This window comes from Loxodonta africana, chromosome 12, assembly GCF_030014295.1.
Source record: "Loxodonta africana isolate mLoxAfr1 chromosome 12, mLoxAfr1.hap2, whole genome shotgun sequence".
Classification (NCBI taxonomy): domain Eukaryota; kingdom Metazoa; phylum Chordata; class Mammalia; order Proboscidea; family Elephantidae; genus Loxodonta; species Loxodonta africana.
The window spans coordinates 43527822-43547808 of NC_087353.1; the positions used below are offsets into that span (position 1 = coordinate 43527822).

A 19987-nucleotide genomic window follows, 5' to 3' on the forward strand; every position below is an offset into this window, starting at 1 on the left:
GGAGGGGAGGAGTGGGGAGTGAAAATCACTAACTAGATAGTAGTTAAGTGGTAACTTTGGTGAAGGGAAAGACAGTACACAATATAGGGGAAGTTAGCACAGTTTGACCAAGGCAAAGTCGTAGAAGCTTCATAGACACATCCAAACTCCCTGAGGGACCAAGTTACTGGGGCTGAGGTCTGGGGACCATGGTCTTGGGGGACATCTAGGTCAACTAGCATGACATAGTTCATTAAAAAAAAAAAGTCCTATATTCGACTTTGGTGAGTAGTGTCTGGGGTCCCATCACTTCCAGAGCAAAGGAGAATGAAGAAAACCAAAGACACAAAGCAAATATTAGTGCAAAGGGCTAATGGACCACATGAACCACAGCCTCCACCAGCCTGAGCCCAGAAGAACCAGGTGTTGCCTGGCTACCACCACCAACCACTTTGAAAGGGATCACAATAGAGAGTCCTGGACAGAGCGGGAGAAAAATGTAGAACAAAATTCAAATTAAAAAAAAAAAGACCAGACTTACTGGTCTGACAGACACTGAAGGAACCCTGAGAATATGGCCCTCAGACAACATTTTAACTCAGAACTGAAGTCACTCCCAAATTTTACCCTTCAGCCAAAGATTAGATGGGGTGGGCCTATAAAACAAACAATAACAGAGAAGAGGAACGTGTATAGTTCAATCATGTGTAGGAGACTAAATGGGCAATACCTGCCCAAAAGCAAAAATGAGAAGGCAGGAAGGGAGAGGAACACTGGATGAATGAAACCAGGAACCTGGGGTGGAGAAGGGGAGTGTTGACACATAGCAGGGTTTGCAGCCAATGTCACAAAATAATTTGTGTGTTAATTGTTGAATGAGAAACTAATTTGCTCTGTAAACTTTCACATAAAGCACAATTAAAAAAAAATTAGGGGATTTATGTTAGTGAGGGAGGAACAATTCGGAAAAGGAGAGTGAGAATAGTTGCACAACTGGAAGAATGTAGTCGATCGATGTCACTTAATTGCATGTATAGAAACTGTTGAATTGGTGATGTGTTCTGTTGTGTATATTCTCAACAACAACAAAAATAAATATTTTTTTAAAAAAATTTTTAAAGAAATTAAGTATTTAACAGGCTAGTGCACTGGGCAAGGAAACAGAAACTCTGGGTTCTGGCTCCAATACTGCTTTTGGTTGACTTTTGAGGCAAGTCACTTATCTTTCTGGGCCTCCATGTTCTCTACCTCCCAAAACGGTATAATGTTCCTCAGCCAGCCTCTGAGGGCCTTTACGCCCTTGGACCCTCTCATAGACACAGGGAAGGTAGGAGAATCTCTGCCTCCATCTCCTTGGTTCTCTCTGGTGTGTTGGTTGGATATAACCACAAGCACAGAGAATAAAAGCAGGTATGCTGCTAACCAAAAGATTGGAGGTTCAAGTTCATCCATAGAAGTCTTGGAAGAAAGTCTTGGCAATTTGTTTCAAAAAATTGACCATCGAAAACCATATAAAGGACAGGTCCATTCTGACACACATGGGGTTACAGCGAGTTGGAATAGATGGCAATTGGTAAAATGCCTATCTATGTCCACATTCATAGATACACAGAGGTTCAAATAAGGGCTACCCACGATGGGGAGCAGGGAGAGGCAGCGAAATTGCTGTGATCACGGGGGCCCAGACTCCACCCACTTCCCTCCCCCAGCCAGCGCCAGGACCCAGGAGGGTTCTCTGCTGTGCAGCTCAGAGGGTCATGTGTGAGTGGGTACAGGCCACGTCAGTGTCTGTCCTCCCTGATCAAGCCTCCAGATGTGGGCGAACTCTGGGGCTAGTGAAGAAAAAGCTTCATGCACCTGCAGTGGTTGTGAGCAGCACTGTTCCTGGAATACTTCTGGAGTTGTCCCAGCTGAATGAGCTCTCTATGCTGAAGCCTGAGTTCAAAATTGAGGAGTTGTTTGTCTGGAATGTGATCTACTCACTAGCCCCTTTTGGCTACCACCTCAAAAATTTTGGATAATTCTTGGACAGCGGTAGTTTTGAAGGGTTGCAGTTTGGGGGAACTTTGCTCCCAGATCCTTTCAGCAATCACTGACCCCCCACCTTATGCCAAGCCCTCTGCAAGGTGCTGGAGCCACAAGGTAGGGTAAGTAAGACTGTGTCTGCTCAGGAATTGCTTCTAGCCAAGTGGGAAGCCTCCTCTGGAGGGAATTTTTAAGAACATTCTCTACTCCTCCCACATTCCCATTAATTTTGTGATGAGAGAGGCTGTGCAGAGAAGATGCAAGTAATTAAAGGATTGAAGAGTGAAAGCATAAAGACCAAAACCAGTTGCCTCTAGAGTAAAGAGCACATATATTTGTGTGTAGCACAGGGTGGCAGGACAAAGAGGGCCACACAAGAAATTATTTCAAGTACCATGTTGTTCTCAATTCTCACTGAGGATACAGGAGGACAGAGGGTCAGAGCAGGAACAAAGGGGATTAAGTGGAAGCAGGAAGGATGTGCTGTTGTTAGCTGCTGTTGAGTCAGTCCCAACACATGGTGATCCCATGCACAATGGAATGATTCACTGTCTGGTCCTACACCATCCCTATGATAAGTTTTAGGTCATACCATTGTGATCCATAGGATTTTCACTAGCTGAGTTGGGGGAGTAGATTGGCAGGCCTTTCTTCCTAGTCCATCTTAGTCTAGAAACTCTGCTGAAACCTGTTCAGCATCATAGCAATTTGCAAGACTCCACTGACATGGGAGGTGGCTGTGCATGAGGTGCATTGGCTGGGAATGGAACCTGGGTCTCCTGCATGGAAGGTGGGAATTCTACACCTGAAGAGACATTTAGGATAAGGCTCCAAAAGGAAATGGATTTGTTGGGAAAATCTATGAAATTTCTTTCCTTAAGGTCCTTTAAAAATAGGCTCTGTTACTGCAGTGTGATGGATTGATTTTGTGTGGCCTTTCTCACCGTGGTCTTGTGACTCCCACCCAGGTGATTGGGTGAGATTGTGCAGATAGAGTAATTGTGGCCCACCAAAGGGATTGGTAAGTTTTTACCATCCTCCTTGGATGGAGGTGAGCCATCCCAGAGGCAAGAAAGAAGAGGATCCCACCACTACCAAGGAAGAAGAGCTAGCACGTCCTTTGGACCCAGGATTCCTACTCTGAGAAGCTCCTGGAACTGGAAGACTGAGAGAGAGAACTGTAACATTGAAGACAGAAAGAAGTGGTGGCAGGAGGACAGACCAGCAGGAGGCACCACAATGGGCATCTTGGCCCATGGAACAAGAAAGCTAAGTGCTGGGGTGCCTCTGGGGACTTGTTGGCAGGGGGTAAAAGCGCTTTGTAACACTTGCCCCTGAGCAGGGAAGAGGACGAGAGGCCAGGGAGAGGTGTGCCTATGGCACGGCTAGGAAGAGGCTGTCCTGATGGAAGAACTATATCCTGAGTGTTCCTAAGCCTTAGCTATAAACTGTTACTTCTCTAAAAAACCCTATAATCGTGAGTATTGTCTGTGAGTTCTGTGTGGCCCTTGCAATGAATTATCAACCCAACAGAGGAGTAGAGAGTGCCTCAGGAGGTACACTTGGTGTAAGAATTGGTAAAGATTATAGAGAAAGGAGGCATGTCTGACCTCCACCTCATAGGAATCAGCCTTGAGCTGTTGATCTTGATTCTCCCTCCCCCTTGGGAAGTTAAAGGAGGTCAGATGCTGCCCGCATGCTGTTTTTATAGTTGGTGCCAGAAGTGGGATTCTTTGCAATGGCTCCAGACTCCTGAAAGCATGGGACTTTGTGAGAGAAAGAACAAAGGGGCTTGGGAAGTGAAACTTTTGATTCTTAGATGCTCACCTTGGTTGTTGTTACCTGTAATGGCTGAAAAGCCACAGCTGAAGAGGCCTGGGGCAAAGGCCAGGTCAGATAAGCAGCATGATTCAGAGGGGGCCTACTGGTTCCACCCACCCAGAGGCCCAAGGCCATATGTATATGAATGGGAAGATAGTTAAGGGGTGGAGAAGAGAAAATGCAACTGGAATGTTTTTTAAAAAGTTATGTGTTTAGGATTATGTGTTTATTTGAATGTACTACGGATATTGAATCTTTCTCCTCCCAGTGTTGTAAAACAGACCTAAATTTATGATAGAAATGAATATTGGGTATTACAGATTACAGATGGCATGTAACTTTGCCTTCAGCCAATACTTGATTGGATATGCTAAAAAGGGAACTAGGATTTGCCTGGGAGAAACATAGACTTTTTGGTTCAGGCCAGTAGCACTATGTATAGAGTGGGAACTTAGGTTGAAAACCCAAGCCCAGATTTTGCATTTGAAAAGGCATGCTGAACCACCTAGAACTGCTGAGAGAATAGAAGATTTGCATTTGAAGCAAGGACCTGTGGGGTCGGGAAGGGGGGGGCTGTTTTGCTTTTTTTAAGTTCAAGCAAGCAAGTGTGTCTTTGGATGCATCAAGTCAGGAAAAGTCAGTGCCCATCAGAAGGAACTCCCTTCCAGGACTGGAAGTTAGAGAGAGCTGGCAAGTAGACACTTTAGTATGCTCTCTTGTAACCACCCGTGTCCACTCAATGAGTGGAAATTGGGGAAGTGCAGCAATGAAGAGACAGGCTAAGTTTGGACATGTTCCATTGGCACCGATTGGCCTAGCCCAGGAGGTCTAGGGAGAGAGATGGAGGGAGGGCTGGCTGGTCGGAAGTAAAGGAAGTTGTGTGGACTCCTTAAGTTTATGAGTGGAACCTATTGACCTAGCCCAAAATGAGGCTAGGGATGAGAGAGGGTGAAGCGGCTGTCTGAAGTGTCGGGGGCGGGGGGGGGGTGTGTGTGAACTCTTGAGCTTTAAGGCTGCTACCCATTGTGACCTAGTTGGATGGCCAGGGATGAACTAGCCAGAAACCAATCAAATAGAGAGAAATATATTTGACATCATGAGCTGGTGTAGATTGCTGCAATTTGATGGCTTACTCTGGACTGGACTTTGCTTATGGATGCAGATGTTCAAGGTTCCAATCAGAACAGAAGATTCTTCAAGACCAAGGAACATGCTTGTCTCCTCAGAGTACTTATTTGATAGGGATGGGCATTTTAAACATTGGCTATCTAAAATGGAAGGAGATAAAGGCATGAAGTGGCTGTCTTACTTGCTTTTGTTGGTGTGCTTACACTCAAAATGAGGGAGACAAGGGAGGATCTCCATTGAATAGATTCCTTTTTTCCTAATAGAAAGGTGTGTGTCAGGGTTGTATCCTTTCACCAAACTTACTCAATCTGTATACTGAGCAAATAACCCCAGAAGCTGGACTATATGAACAAGAACAGGACATCAGGATTGGAGGAAGACTCATTAACAGCCTGAGATATGCAGATGACACTCTGCTGAAAGTGAAGAGGACTTGAAGTACTTACTGATGAAGATTGAAGACTATAGCCTTCAGTATGGATTACACCTGAACATAAAGAAAACAAAAATCTTTACAAATGAACCAATAAGCAACATCATGATAAATGGAGAAAAGATTGAAGTTGTCAAGGATTTCATTTTGCTTGGATCAATGACCATGGAAGCAGCAGGCAAGAAACCAAATGACACATTGCATTAGGCAAATCTGCTACAAAAGATCTCTTTAAAGTGTTAAAAAGCAAAGGTGTCACTTTAAAGACTAAGGTGCACCTGACCCAAGCCATGGTGTTTTTAGTCACTTCATATGCATGCGAAAGCTGGACAGTGAGTAAAGAAGAGTGAAGAAGAATCGATGCCTTTGATTTGTGGTGTGGGCAAAGAATATTTAATATACCACGGATTGACAGAAGAATGAACAAATCCATCTTGAAAGAAGTACAGCCAGAATGGTCCTTGGAAGCAAGGATGGGGAGACTCCATTTCACATACTTTGGAGATATTATCAGGAGGGAGTAGTCCCTGGAGAAGGACAAGATGCCTGGTAAAGTAGAGGGTCAGAGAAAAAGAGGAAGACCTTCAAGGAGATGAGGGTCTTCCTGACACAGTGGCTGAAACAATGGGCTCAAGTATAACAACGATTGTGGGTATATCACAGGACCGGACATCATTTCATTGTGTTATAGATAGGGGTGCTATGAGTCAGAACCAACTCGAGGGCACCTAACAGCAACAACATGTTATTGAGGCAGGACTCAAGCTACAAGATTAGATTTTATCTTGAATAAATCTCTTTTGAGATATAAAAGAGAGACTCAGCAGAGCAGAGAGGATAGGGACCAAGAAAGAAGAGCCAGGAAAAGAGCACGTCTTTTGGATTCAGGATCCCTGTGTTGAGAAACTCCAAGACTCAAGGGAAGATTGATGACAAGGACCTTCCCCTAGAGCCGACAGAGAGAGAAAGGCTTCCTCTGGAGCCAGCACCTTGAATTCCGACTTCTAGCCTCCTAGGCTGGGAGAGAATAAATCTCTGTTTGTTAAAGCCATCCACTTGTGGTATTTCTGTTATAGCAGCACTAGATAACTAAGACAGATTGCCACTCATTTTCCAAAAGGTTAAGCTAATTACACCCTCTTATCTAACTTCCATTTGGGTTAAGAGCTAATCTTGAAAAGGCTAAAGTTCTTTCCTTGGCTTCTTGTTTACTGGGGCACAGATACTGGGATAAGATATTGCTGAAGAACCTTGAAATCCTCACAGAGGATGGCAGAGTCAGTGACTGAGCCGGACAGCATGCCCTATCCTGTAGCTTCCTGCTTCTGTGTCCCCGTCAGTGTCCTTGGAAGGGGAGGTGAGGGACAAAGGTGGCATCTGAGCACAGCCCCTGTGGGCAGCCGGGCTGACAGCAGACCATGAGGGTCCCAAACAGTAGATAATAGCACATGAAAAAGAAAATATATAATATCTGAAAGCCACTGTCTTTTTAGAAATATTTATGTATTTATAATGAACATTTAAAAATAACAAAAAGATCCCTCCCACATCTAATTCTTCAACCCCTTTATATTCCGATCTTCCAGTTAATGCTTTTTACCTCAGCTTATAATCTGCTAGTTTCCCCTGTTGGCATATCAAACTTTTTTTCTATGTTGTTAATAGCCTTCATGGTTATCATTTAGTAGCTGCCTATATCAGAGCTGATACCACCATCCTCATTCCTGAATTGCTACCATTCTAGTTGCTGGGGAGTGTGTGGGCTGTGCTGGGTTCCATGTCACTGTACCTCTGTGTCCTAAGTAAAGACAGGTCCTGGGGACCTGACTCAGGACCCATACATAACTTGCCTCACTCATAGCTTGTATAAGCAGTTCTCAGGTAATAAGGTTTCCATTGTCTACTATCACAGATATGTGTCCACAAGAGGAAGGGAGCCCTGGGGAAACAGCTGCATGCCTTACATGACTTCTCATACCTGCTCTCCTCTCTCAGGGAATCACAAATACTGAACTGGCCAGAAGATGGGCAACAGGGAGAGGGAAGAGGAGCTAAGATGGATAGTTAGCCTGAATGCTCAGAAAACTGCATGACCCACTGAGAGACACTTTGTTTGGACATTGGTGTCCTAGTCCCAGCTCTGCGCTAGCTAACTGGGCCCCACCTTGACCCCACTAATGCTCAATTTCCTCTCCTGTAATATTATGATGGGTGGACTAGGAAGTCCCTTCACAGTGATCGCTTTCATATGGTGGTTACCCAATATTAGCCTCATCAGAATAACCTGGCAGCCTTGCTAAGCACAGATTGCTTGGCACCACCTCCGGAGTTTCTAGAGATTCCATACACCTGGAGTAGGGCCTGGAACCTTGCATTTCTAATTAGTTCCCAGGTGCTGATGCTCCTGGTCCAGGATTTAAACTGATAACCAGTGGTCTAATGAGTCTAGCTCAATGGTACCCTAGAGTGCTGCTACCTGTACAAGACTTTTCTGTTCTAAGGATGTCTCATCACCTTCTCTTCTAGATGAAGCCAGCAGGACAGAAGGATGAGCCATTCAGTGCAAAAGAGAGGAGGCCAATGAAATGTCCCACTCAGGTGGGCAGGGACTGGGCAGGGAGGCTGTCTCAAACTGAATTGGGATGGGGAGAGATGGGGTTACCAAGTGGGGCTTTCTACCTGGCTGGGACATCAGGCCCATCAGTCTTGGGCCTGTTCTTCCAGACCCGGGCACAGCTTTGCTCACTTTGCTTATACTTCTGGGCCATGAGAGCAGTTTTAGTAGAACTGAGGCCCCTCCACATCTGGGGGCGGGGTGGTGGTGGTATAGAAACAAAGCCACAGCTCTCCAGGACCCAAATGCTGCTCTTCCCATCTTCTCTATGTCCCAAGCCCCTGACCCAGATGCCTTTCCCAGACCATCCTCTGTCTCTGTGTGGAGAAGGAGGCAGGGTGTCTGAGGATCTAAGTAGCCTTAAAGGTAGGCCATTTTGCTGAGTCTTAAATAACTGTAACATGTAGTATATATATAATCGATGTTTCTCAATAAACAGATGAGAAAATCAAACAAAAACCCATTGCCATCGTGTTGATTCCCACTCATAGTGACCCTATAGGACAGAGTAGAACTGCCCTAACTAGACATAAATGAATACAATTCCTTTCATCATTTAGTGCTAGTTAAATTCTTAGCTTTCTTGTTGAATTGGTGAGTTTTTTGCTACTAGACAACAAGAACTATATAATCTATCCTGTTTCTTTGTTTTGACTGCCAAGAAGCTTAAAATTAAGCGCTCTGCTCATTGAAATATGTACACTTAGCCAAGTCATGAACCTCCAGGATAGACATCAAGAGATAAGTATTGCAAAGGGGAAATTTCAAAGCATTAATGAGCTCCTTCAGGGAACAAATGGGCAGCACAGAGAAGAGCCAGAGAATGGTTTGGTCATCATATAAAGTATGATAAGATTTTTCCAAACTGGCCAGTGGTGTTGCTCGATAATAAAGCCTGATAATTAAGGGATATATTATCTTCTTCTGCAGGAGAATCCCTATCTGTTTACCTACAGAAACAGCAACTACCTGCCTAGCTCATCAAAAACCCAAAAGATGCCTGAGGTATGGAAAGACTTTTCTGTAATTAAAAAACATGCAAATAAACATCTTGCAGAGTCTTTGGAACCTTTGCACATGGTTTCTTATGTCCTGGAACCCCACTGTCTCTGGGGGTGCTGTGGGCTGCAGAGGTAATGGAGGCTATGATGAATATCTGAAATCCAGGCTGGGCAAGGACGGAGAATCACAAGTATGCCTGTTCCTTGGCACCTAGAAGCAGGTTTACCCTAAAGGTCTTATCTTTAGAACAGCTTACAACAGCATCCTGTGGCTTCATAGGCGATATTAGGGTAGCTCAGCACTGCCTGTTCCCTATCTGTTGTGATGTCAGACACCAGACCTTTCTCAAATCTCTGTCAGGTCCTTTTAAACTCATTATAGGCATTAATCTGAAGAGAAGTTTAAGAAAAGGCAGAGCAACGTGGTGAAGTTTGAAACCAGATGGTATGGAGACAAAAAGGCCTCAGCAGTTTGTCCACACCCATAGGAGCACCTCACAGTTACTCACATCTTGCTTGTTGTTTATCTCGTGAGCCTCTTTCTGATACATCCTGTCCATATCAGATAGGGTACCCCGCACTCCTCTGAGGAACCGAGGACTGCCTGAAGGTGGATGTCTTTGTTTTCAGAGAACTGGGCAACCATGTGGGTCAAGACAAATTCAGTCCTAGTGAAGGCCCTGCCTCCCTATGGTGTAAAAGAGGGTGAGATTTACTCCAAGTGGTGGATACAAAGTTGACAGCCTGAGCCTCCACCGTGAAACCAAAGAGCTACAGTGTGAAAGACTCCTTGCCCCACACTTTCTAACAATATCATAGCAATGAGAATACATCTGAGAGGCAGTATGGCACAGTGAGTTAAGAGAACTGGCAAAATTCCTAGCCTTTCTGTGCCTTGGTTTTTTTCCTCTGGGAAATGGTGATAGTAATAAACCTACCTCATAGAATTGTTATTAAATTAGAATAAGTTAATAAGTATTAAGCACTGAGAATAATATCTGACATACCATGAGCTATATGTAAGTGTGGCTATTATTGTCATCCTTCAGGATGTATTTATTGAATATCGACGGCAATGGGGAAAAAAAATCACTAGAATATAAGTTCAGTGAAAGCAAGGACTCAGAGTAGTTACCTAATAACTATTGGATGGATGGATGATTACCAGGCATAGGAGATAAAAACATAGATAAAATATATTCCTTGTCCTAAGGAACTCAGTCTGGTAGAGAAATATAAACGTTAATCAGCAATTACAACATAATGTAATAAGTACTATAATTAAAGTTTTAATGGGGTATTCTGGGAAAGCAGGGGAAAATAGACTAACTTAGACCAGAGACAGTTGAAGAAGGCTTCCCAAAGAGTACTCATGACCTCAGCCTTGAAGGATGACTAAGTTTGAGCCAGGTGGACGGAAGTGTGAGAAAACTGAAAGTAGAGCTAACTGCTTGAGCAAAGGCATGGAGGTGTGGGACAGCACAGTGAGTTTGGCCAGGGCTGGTAGCTTAAAATGTCCAGAGGCCTTCTGGGGCACTCCAGGGAGAATGCACTGATGTTAACACGGAGTAGTAATTTATTTGTTAAACCAACAAATAGTTATTAACCATCTGCTGTGTGCCAGGCACTGTGCTAGGCTTTGGGAATACAACAATGAACGAAACAGACAAAACTCCCTGCCCTCACTGAGAACACGGACAGGGGAGTGACATATTTATGATGATTAAAGAAACCCATTCTGGATGGATTCAGAGGGCCAGGGAAGAAGTACAAAGGACTTAAGACGATGATCCTGGTGAATACTGCAGCATTCCAGGCGAGAAATAACAAAAGACTAAACTTAGGCTGAGGTTGAGGGACTGGAGAGGAGGAGATGGGCTTGGGGAGCCTTTGGAAAGGACTTTGTGGAAAATTGGATGTGAGTGTTGAAGGAGAGGGAGAAATCGAAAGAGATAAGTGAGTTTTTATGTTACCTTAGGTGATATTTTCCAAAATAGAGGCCCTACTTCTCACTCAGTTTCCTAGACTGCAAGCTCCATTTCATGCTGCCACCTGGAAATTCATCTTATTTCTGTGTGTATCCCATTGCAGGTGAGAGAAGGAACGGAAGTCAACTGTCCTGACAAGGATCCGTCTGACTCGATTCCCACCTCAGGTACACAGCTCGAGTCCAGTGACTTTTAAACTCATTTGAGACCTGAAATCATTAAAGTAAGAGCCATTTTAGTATGAGAAGGACTTTCCACACACTCTGAAATACTCTTGAGAGGTTTTATAAAGACAACAGGAATTGCTTTGTGTGTATACTTGTAAATTCAAGCCTGCGTTTGAGTTATTCTTTAACTAAAATTTGATAGCAGCATCATTATCAGAAAGCATTTATTGAGCACTAACCACATGCCAGGCCATGTTCTACAAAAAGTCCGATTTAGTTGAGTGAGATGATGTTCTTGTCCCTGCATTTAAGCCTTGGGAAGGATAATTTGCTCTCCAATAAGCAAAACCACCTTTCGTCAGAAAGCAAAAGTAGCCATTCCACAACCCCTGACAGCCTCATTTGCAGAATGCACTCGAACACCACACAGAAAAGGAAAGCAACCATACTATAGCATGCCGTCTTCACTGTTTCTCAGGGTTTCTAAAATGACTAATATGGGCACTGAAAGGGACTAGTGGCTTATTCTAGGCAGAGGTCAGCAACTTTCCCAAGAGGAGCTGCTGAAGGGCTAAGCCTTTCTGAGCCAGCAAGGTCACACAGGGGCATGCGACCTTGGGAAGTCACAGGAAGGCCACATGGTGACCTACATGACTCAAACACCAGTTCAGGAGCATTTTTTTTGCAATAGCCCTACAGGTTCCCATGCTTAGTCCTGGAGGGTGACTCATTTGTCCGTTTAATTATTAGCTAACCGTTCAGTTTCCACTATGTGCCTTCCAGGAGTTTATAATCTAGTTGATCTATTGCTGCTCATAGAGAATTAAGTTTGGTGACATCACAGTGAGTAGAAGAAATCTTGCAGGAATGGGATCTTTCCAGCCAGATTGTCTGAGAAAAATATTTCCTTTTTCTTTGCTGCATATTAGTAGAGCAAGTAAATGCCCTGGCTTGGCTTTCCCTTCCCATCTTCGCTCTACATACTCAAATTAAGTCAAATGACTGGGAGGTAAGTTAAAAATCTTCTCACTAAAACTTTGGTATATAACTGACTCTTGTTCTACCTTGTAGAATAATGGAATAGGTGATATAGATCTTATATTACACACATATCTATAACCAAAAAAAAAAAAAATCTGTTGTTGACCCGATACTGACTCATAGCGACCCTATAGGACCCTTGGAAACCCCATAGGGTTTCCAAGGAGCAGCTGGTATACATTCGAACTGCCAACCTTTTGGTTAGCAGCCATAGCTCTTATCCACTGTGCTGCCAGGGCTATACATATCTATACTTCTATAGATATATACGTACAGATATACTGCATATATTTATATATATATATGGTATATATAACCAGATGATACACACACACACACACACACATATACATATGTAAAGTCTTTAGACTTTTTTTCATGCTTGTTGACAACTCGTTTTATTGGTTAGTTTACTGGCAGAACCTTAGCAGCAGAAATAAATTATCAGCTTCATATCTAGGTCCTCCTACAGCAAAACCCCTTACTCAGAGTTATATACAAAACATCTGAGTATGTTTTAATAGCTGTACTCTTTGCAGTGAAATAATATCCATCATCTTTTTAACCTTATCACTCTGAAAAGATGATCTGCAAAGCATTTTGCAATCTTTGTGGATTACGTTCCTATGCAGTGATAACCAACCAGGCCATTACAGCATATCTCAACATCTTAAAAGCCAGATAAAATGTGAAATTCTTTCTTATACCCTGATGCTGAAGGTTATTTTGTTTATTGGCACTTCAAGATATAACAGCAAGAAATCTGAAGACCTTGAGATCTGAGATATTCTAGTGATAGGAGCTGTTTGAATACACAGATGAACAGGTTTAGGCCTCTAATCAAGTGGGCATGGGATCAAAACATTCACTCTTGCCAATGGGGTGGGCACAGTCCTCAGAGAAAAATGATGGGCCTGCACTTGGGAGTCCTGCTTCACCTGAAAAGTCTCACTTAGAAAAATGGCCACAAACAGCTGGACAATAATGAAAAACAGTTATTTTCCCAAAACCTTTATACTCCCTCTGTCTAGTTTTTCTGACAGACTAATCCACAGATAACATAGGTCCAGCCAAAAATGATGTTTCAAAGTAAAACATCATCTGCCATAAGCAGGCCATGGCCGTGGCAACCTGGTTCCGTCCCCCTCATTCCACTCCAGAGCCCGCAGACAGTGAACCTCTTCACTGACCTGTGGAGCCTTTGGGATGAGATCTAGACAGTACATAGTTGGAAGCAATTTTTATGACCATGTGACATTTCATAGCCAAAGAATAAAGTTTCTAAGCTTCTTCTACAATCAGTGCACACGTGCATTTTGCTGAGTGCTACATACTGTGGGCTTTATAATTCGTAAATACTTGTATTATTTTATATTACTCGATGGCCCTCTCCTTAACATGGTCGGAACGGCTAAGAAAAATATATTGGACCTAGTAACTGACGTAAAGTTTTCACAGTGAGAAAAGGAGTAGTTTTTGTACTTAAAGGAGCGGCAGTAAGGAGCCAGAGGGGCCGTGGCCCCACTGGTTTTTATACCTCTCCTGAAGCCAAGCTGTCAATTTCATGCAAAAAGGCAAAATTCATGGTATTTGAAAATAGAGATCCACAAGGCTAACTATATGCTGCGGTCACCAATAGTATAAAACAGAACCGTGACTTCATTTATTGTAGTCCATTGACTCCTTTCTAAGCACCTGATATCATTTCTTTGACCCATTTGGTGAAAATTAGTTATTCAAAAGCTGATATGAAAAATGCGCAGGTTACAGAACTAGGTGATCATCATGCGTGAGGGGTTTCACTTTGCTCTGAGACAGCAATGTCACTTCCAGCCCAGGCCCTGGAGCTGTTTCTATGGTCATTGCCTGTTCAAGGGTCTGTGACCTGACCTAGCCTTTGATCAGAGAAGAATGATGCCCCACAGGAAATAACAGCCGGGTGGTCTCTAGGAGGAAACCCTGGTTGGCAGTGTGGTTAAGAGCTACGGCTGCTAACCAAAAGGTCAGCAGTTTGAATCCACCAGGCGCTCCTTGGAAACCGCATAGGACAACTGTACTCTGTCCTGTAGGGTCTCTATAGGGTTGCTATGAGTCGGAATTGAAATGGCAACCAGTTTTTTTTTTTTTTTTTTGGTTTCTAGGAGCGACAAGCCTACTAAATAAATTCAAACTCACCCTCAAGACACATGGATAAATGTGTTTCCCTGTCCTGAGGGCTCCATCATTTAAAACTGTGAGAGCTGGAAAGTTCCTGTCACAGAGCCACCTATTTAACTTTTAATTCAATTTAGCGCATTTATTGAGCTAGGTACAAGGCACATGTTTCTTCAGAAAAACTCATACCAAAGCATTCCAGAGGCAGAAACAAGGTTCTAACCTGTGTTAGCAGTACATGATGGTTGTGGAAGTCTTAATACAGGTTCCTAAAGTCAGAGGACAAATGGGTTCGGTAACCCTAGCTGGCAATGGAGAGAAAGTTGTTTTTTCAGATTACAGGCCCACGTGGTTTAAGTTGTTGGGTCACATGAAAAGAAAATAGCAGCGTGCCAAGTCTTCCTCCTGGGTGTAACTTTTCATGTGGTGGGCAGTTTCCCCATCCTACACTCTGCTATACAGTCTCCTTGCTATTCGTAATATTTTACCGTAGTTTGGATGGCCTTCTGATAAAAGGCCTCCTCTGTAGAAATCTTGATGAGTTAATGATGTGTTTATCAACCTTCTTTCAAGGTGGTGGACAGTTTGTACCAGATAATGTTCAGCTAATCAGCCCACACAAATTTAATCTTATCACGAAATTTTTTCTTTTCCTTCAAGGAGAGCAATTGCTAAAGTGCTTTGCTCTGTTTCCAGGCTGTGTCTTTTGTCATGTATGATAACATTAACAAACCTCAACTCAAGGTCTACAGGATATTAAACCAATGAATTGTGCCACAGTCTATCTTGACAATAAAATCCCAGATAAGTCAAATCTTTCCCCCCTCCATTTAGTTCATTCAGTTTATTACCTTTTGCAGGAACCCCCCCCCGCAAAAATCAACCAATCAGTCTATCTGCACGTATATACATACACATACATACATATACACATAGACATTGACATATGTATGTGTGTGTGTGTTTCCTTTCATCTGATACAAATTTAGGGGACAGGGATGGCCAGTTTCAGCTGCCTCTTTAACAAACTGCAGCACTCTTTTGAGGTAAATCTATCCATCCATCCACATTTTACCAGTCCCGAAAATTTCCCCTAACTTTTGCATACTACCTAGTGCTCACAGAAGTCATTGTATTATGTATTATGGCAATGATAGCAGAGTGGTGGACTGTCACCACCAGCCGCTATGATAAACCACGCCAGAGTTGAGGGGAGTGAATCCTGGTTTTCATTCTGTTGCCTTTTTTGCCCATAGCCCAGTTTCTTGGAGAAGAGGCCATTTTAAAGTTTTCAGGCTCAGGCCTGGGGACATGTGCTAATGTGTGCAGCTGTCTTTGTGATTTGATATTATTCTCCTGACAACATCCTGTAGCTGTGGAAAGCTGGGGCAGGGCCAAGCAGGCTGTAATCACGTGTAAGGAAGTGTGTGTGGGGGTGGGGGTGGATGCAGGTGGAGTTTGGAAAGGAGGGAGGGCTCTGAAGAAAGAGCCCCAGTGGCTGTCAAATCTAAGAGGCAAAGGTGCAAATCTGCCTCCAAGCATTGCGATGGCAGCTGCAACTGCAGGAACTGACCACTGCCAACAGCTTCAAAAATAAAGAAGTGTCTCTATCAGTGGTTCTCAAAATATGGTACCCAGACCAGCAGCATCAGCATCACCTGGGAGCTTGTTAGAAATACCCCACACCTGCTCCTCTGGGGGTGGGGCCAGCAATCTGTTTTAACAAGCCCTCCAGATACTCAAGTTTGAGGCCCACTAATCTATACATTTTACACACACACGACTATGTACATATCCCTTTACATCCTGTGAGGCAGCACAAGGGGCATTTGTTTTCCATTGACAGCACAGCCACAGTGGGGGGGAGTGGCAGTTCTACATTTGCAGGCAGCATGGAAGTCAGGTAGACAAGATGTCTCCAAGGAAGGGGCCAAGACCTGGAGATCCCTTCGAACATCATTTTCACTGAGTGTTAATAAAGCTTACTGAGTAGATATAATTATTCAACTATGATTTGGATTTTGGTGGGTGACGTGGGTTATATGCATTCCAGTTGTGTTGAGAGCATCTTGTTCTGTGTTTTACTGCATATTTTATTGAGTCTCTTGGCAAAGAAGGGCTGCCAAGAAAGCCTTCTTGCAGACAAGTTTTAGTTCATCCATCTTAAGCAACGGCCTACTGAAATGATGAGCTCCTTCCCCTGGGGGCTGGGCCATTCCCTGGTACAAGCTCTATATTAGGCTTCTTCAAAGTCACAGACGTTATTATGACAATTTCACACAGCATTGCACCACCAGAGACCACGGAAGGGGCATCTGAGAGGGAAGATTGCACCATGGGAAAGTCAGGGTGGCTATGGGAGTGAGGTATTGCGAGTACAAGGGAGCCTGTGATTTGAGTGGAACATGCTACTTATGATAAAGGAATTGTAGATGTGGTCCCCAAAACGTGCTGGGATCTGTAACGTGAAGGGGTATAGTAGAGATGTATTTATTCAAGTATTTGCATAAATATCAATATTCGTGTTAATCTCCTAACTTGTCAGCTGGATATAAAAGGCCTGAGGCCCTAACCTACCTTTCTAATATTTTTTGTTAGTCTCCTTATATATGTGCCACTTAAACCAAGCTGTATGACTATCTGTTCTATATAGACTTTACTATACCCCAGCTTGCCCTTATGTTTTTTTTCCCATCATTTCCTGCTCAGCAGTAACCCTATTTCGCTTTCCTTCATCCTCATCTCCTGAGACCTAGTTCAAATGCTACCTTCTCCTTGAAGCCTGCTCTGAACCACTTCTGCCCATTCCCCAGGGGGAGGGCATCTCCCCAGCTCCAGAACTTCATGTCACTTTCTACTTCTCAGAGTATGTATCATTCTATACTTCGTATTTTAACTATTACCTGTTGCCATTCAGTTGATTCCGACTCATAGAGACCCTATAGGACCGACTAGAACTATCCCATAGAGTTTCCAAGGAGCGGCTGGTGGATTTGAACTGCTGACCTTTGGTTGGCAGCCATAGCTCTTAACCACTGTGCCAGCAGGGCTCCGTTTTAACTACGCATGTTTCTTATTTTCCCATTAGCCTGTGAGTTTCTTGAGTGCGTTCTTCATTTCTGATCACTGTGTATTTCCCAGAATCCCCAGCCCACTGTTTGGTGTTCAGTGTTTGTCATATGGGTAAATAGCCTTCATCCACATCATAGTAGACACCTAAAAGCAAGGATACAAAATAGAGTCGGCAAATGGATGCAGAGAGCCCAGGGTGAGAAGGGAAAGGGGAGAGTGCTTACACATTGTAGGGATTACCCAATTTCACACAACAACCCATGTACAAATTTTTGAATGAAAAACTAATTGGCACTGTAAACTTCCACCTAAAATATGATTAAAAAAAAAAATCAGTGGTACAAAACCATTCCCCTTTTTACTTTAGAACAACTGTGCTGATTGATATAATGTTCTATCCCAAACATCATCGGATCCTGGGATAGACTAAGTATTGGCTCCTTACTCACAAATCACAGTGGCAAGGGCTAGTTCATGCCCTGAGAGTGACTGCTGCTCTGATGCCTGTCAGGTCTCACCCTGTACCAGCACACACAGCCACTCTTAAAGCTGGGCCCACCTTTCAGCCCTGGCCCTACGTCAATGACAACCTCCAGTTGCCTGAGGGTGGAGACCAGCAACCAGGCGCCATGACTGGCATTGCTGAGCCTGATTGGTAAAGGTGGACTTTTAACCTCTTTTGTCCACGCTGAATTGCTTTTAAAAACTGACTTCCCCTCAGTTTGTCTGGAAGGTCTTTATTTGTTTTCAGAGGAGATGGGCCAAGTGCTTTCCTGGAATCCCAATCTTCCATTCACTCCTGCTTGTATTCTCAGTTCATAGGTTGAGGCCGGCTGACATCAAGGTAATTGGAGCCATGGGTGACTCTCTTACGGTAAGTTACCCTGAATGTAGAAGGGGAGCTGGGAGGGGAGAAGCTTTTGATTGATACGAGAACCTGGAGAGAAAAATCTCACTCTCTGCTTGTAAACATTTCTATCCCTCTTTCTGATCTCCATCTCCCTCAATCCACTTGCCTGTGCTGGAATCCAGTAGCATTTCTTGCCCACCTCCATTCTAACTTCCTCATTCCTCTTCTAATACGGGGATGAAGGGGAGAGTAGGCCACGCCTGCTAGAAGTGGAGGGACCCCAGAGGGAGCGCCCCCAATTTACACAGCCTGTCAGCTGTGGAGGCAGGATTAGACTAGGTCTCATAACCACAGTATAGGGTCCTTCAGAGTTCTGGTGTTTAGTTTGTCCATGTAGGAATCAAATGAAAGGTACCAAGGAGAGGAGCAAAGATGATGATATAGGGACAAGTGCTAATGGGGTGGCGAGGGGACACAGTGAGCAAAAGGGGTCAGTGGAAGAGCTGGAGGTACTGAAGAGATACAAGTCCACCTCTGCAGCCCCCTACATGGATACCCAAGGCTCCACAAGGAGCCTGGATGTCGGGTTCTAGAGGTCCCCAGTCACACGCATCCCTTAGCAACTCATTACTGACTAGTCCAGCTGTTGTTCTCTGGGTGAGTAGAACGCAGGGCCTACAGCTAAATCCCCTAGCCACCTGACACCTGTGGCCTGTTCACATTTATATTACCTCACTCAATATCCTCACAACAAATTCCTGCAAAGTATGACTTTGCCTAGATTTATGGGCCACACACCTTATAAGTCCTGGACGCAGGACCAGAACTCGGAGATCCTGACGCTAAGTCCAGAATTCTATCCCTACAAGGTAGCCCCCTCCTCCATGACCCCTCAGTGTCTCCTGACCCCAAAGGCCCTATTGCTCACAACCTTCAGGGGAGGAAGGACAAGCAGCCTGGTTGCTAGGACCTTCCATATGGCTTCTCCCAACCAGTTATTGCTGGGTGTAGCTGATACCACCTCCCGCCAGCTTCATGGTCTCCTTAAAGATGCTCTTGGGATGAGGACCATCAAGGATCATCATGGCTGCTTAGGCCTGCCTGGGGAGGCAGCACTCTGAGTGTGACACACCTGGCAAGTGGCAAAGAAACTGGGCACAGAGAGTAGGGATCACTTCCTGGGTGCCCTCTCCCTGTAGCCAGTCTTCACCTGCAGTCCGCCTGCGAGGCCAGTGTTCAGCATGACCTTTGGAACAGCCCTGCTATTTATTGGTCATAAACCTGTAAAGTGGTCAATACACTGCAGTTTAAAAAGACACTATTTCTGAGCTGAGTGGAGGGTACATGGGATTTCATTCCATTACTATTTTTTAATGTGTACATATGTGAGGTGTGTTTATGTGAAAGGATTATGATGTGCTTTCTTTTATGAAATGTCTCACAACTTTAAAAAATGAGGAAACCAGGACCCTGAAATGTGTCCGTTTGAAAATACACACCATGGTATAACTGTCAGAGCACTTTTGCTAGCCTGGTTTCCCTTGATCTTGGTCCGGGCATGGTGTCTTAGAATGCGACAGAGCTGTGAACAGCGCCAGCATCCCTGGTGACAGCTCTCACTCGCCTCTGAAGAGGCAGGAGGCATGGAAGACTTGGTGTGGTCTGGACTCCAGATTCTGCAGAACGCCCATGCGTCCCTGGCCAGGACCAGAGC

At 44.2% G+C, this 19987-nt stretch overlaps 1 protein-coding gene across 1 annotated transcript in view; it reads left to right on the plus strand.

The window, feature by feature from the left end:
* Positions 1-7912: 7912 nt before the first annotated feature.
* The window catches only part of PLB1 (phospholipase B1), a 111653-nt gene continuing 99578 nt past the window's right edge, over positions 7913-19987 (plus strand). Inside the window, exons 1-4 of the mRNA XM_064295174.1 lie at positions 7913-7984; positions 8931-9005; positions 11093-11156; positions 18239-18297. Of these exons, the coding sequence (XP_064151244.1) occupies positions 7913-7984; positions 8931-9005; positions 11093-11156; positions 18239-18297 (270 nt within the window). The remainder of the gene's footprint in view (positions 7985-8930; positions 9006-11092; positions 11157-18238; positions 18298-19987) is intronic.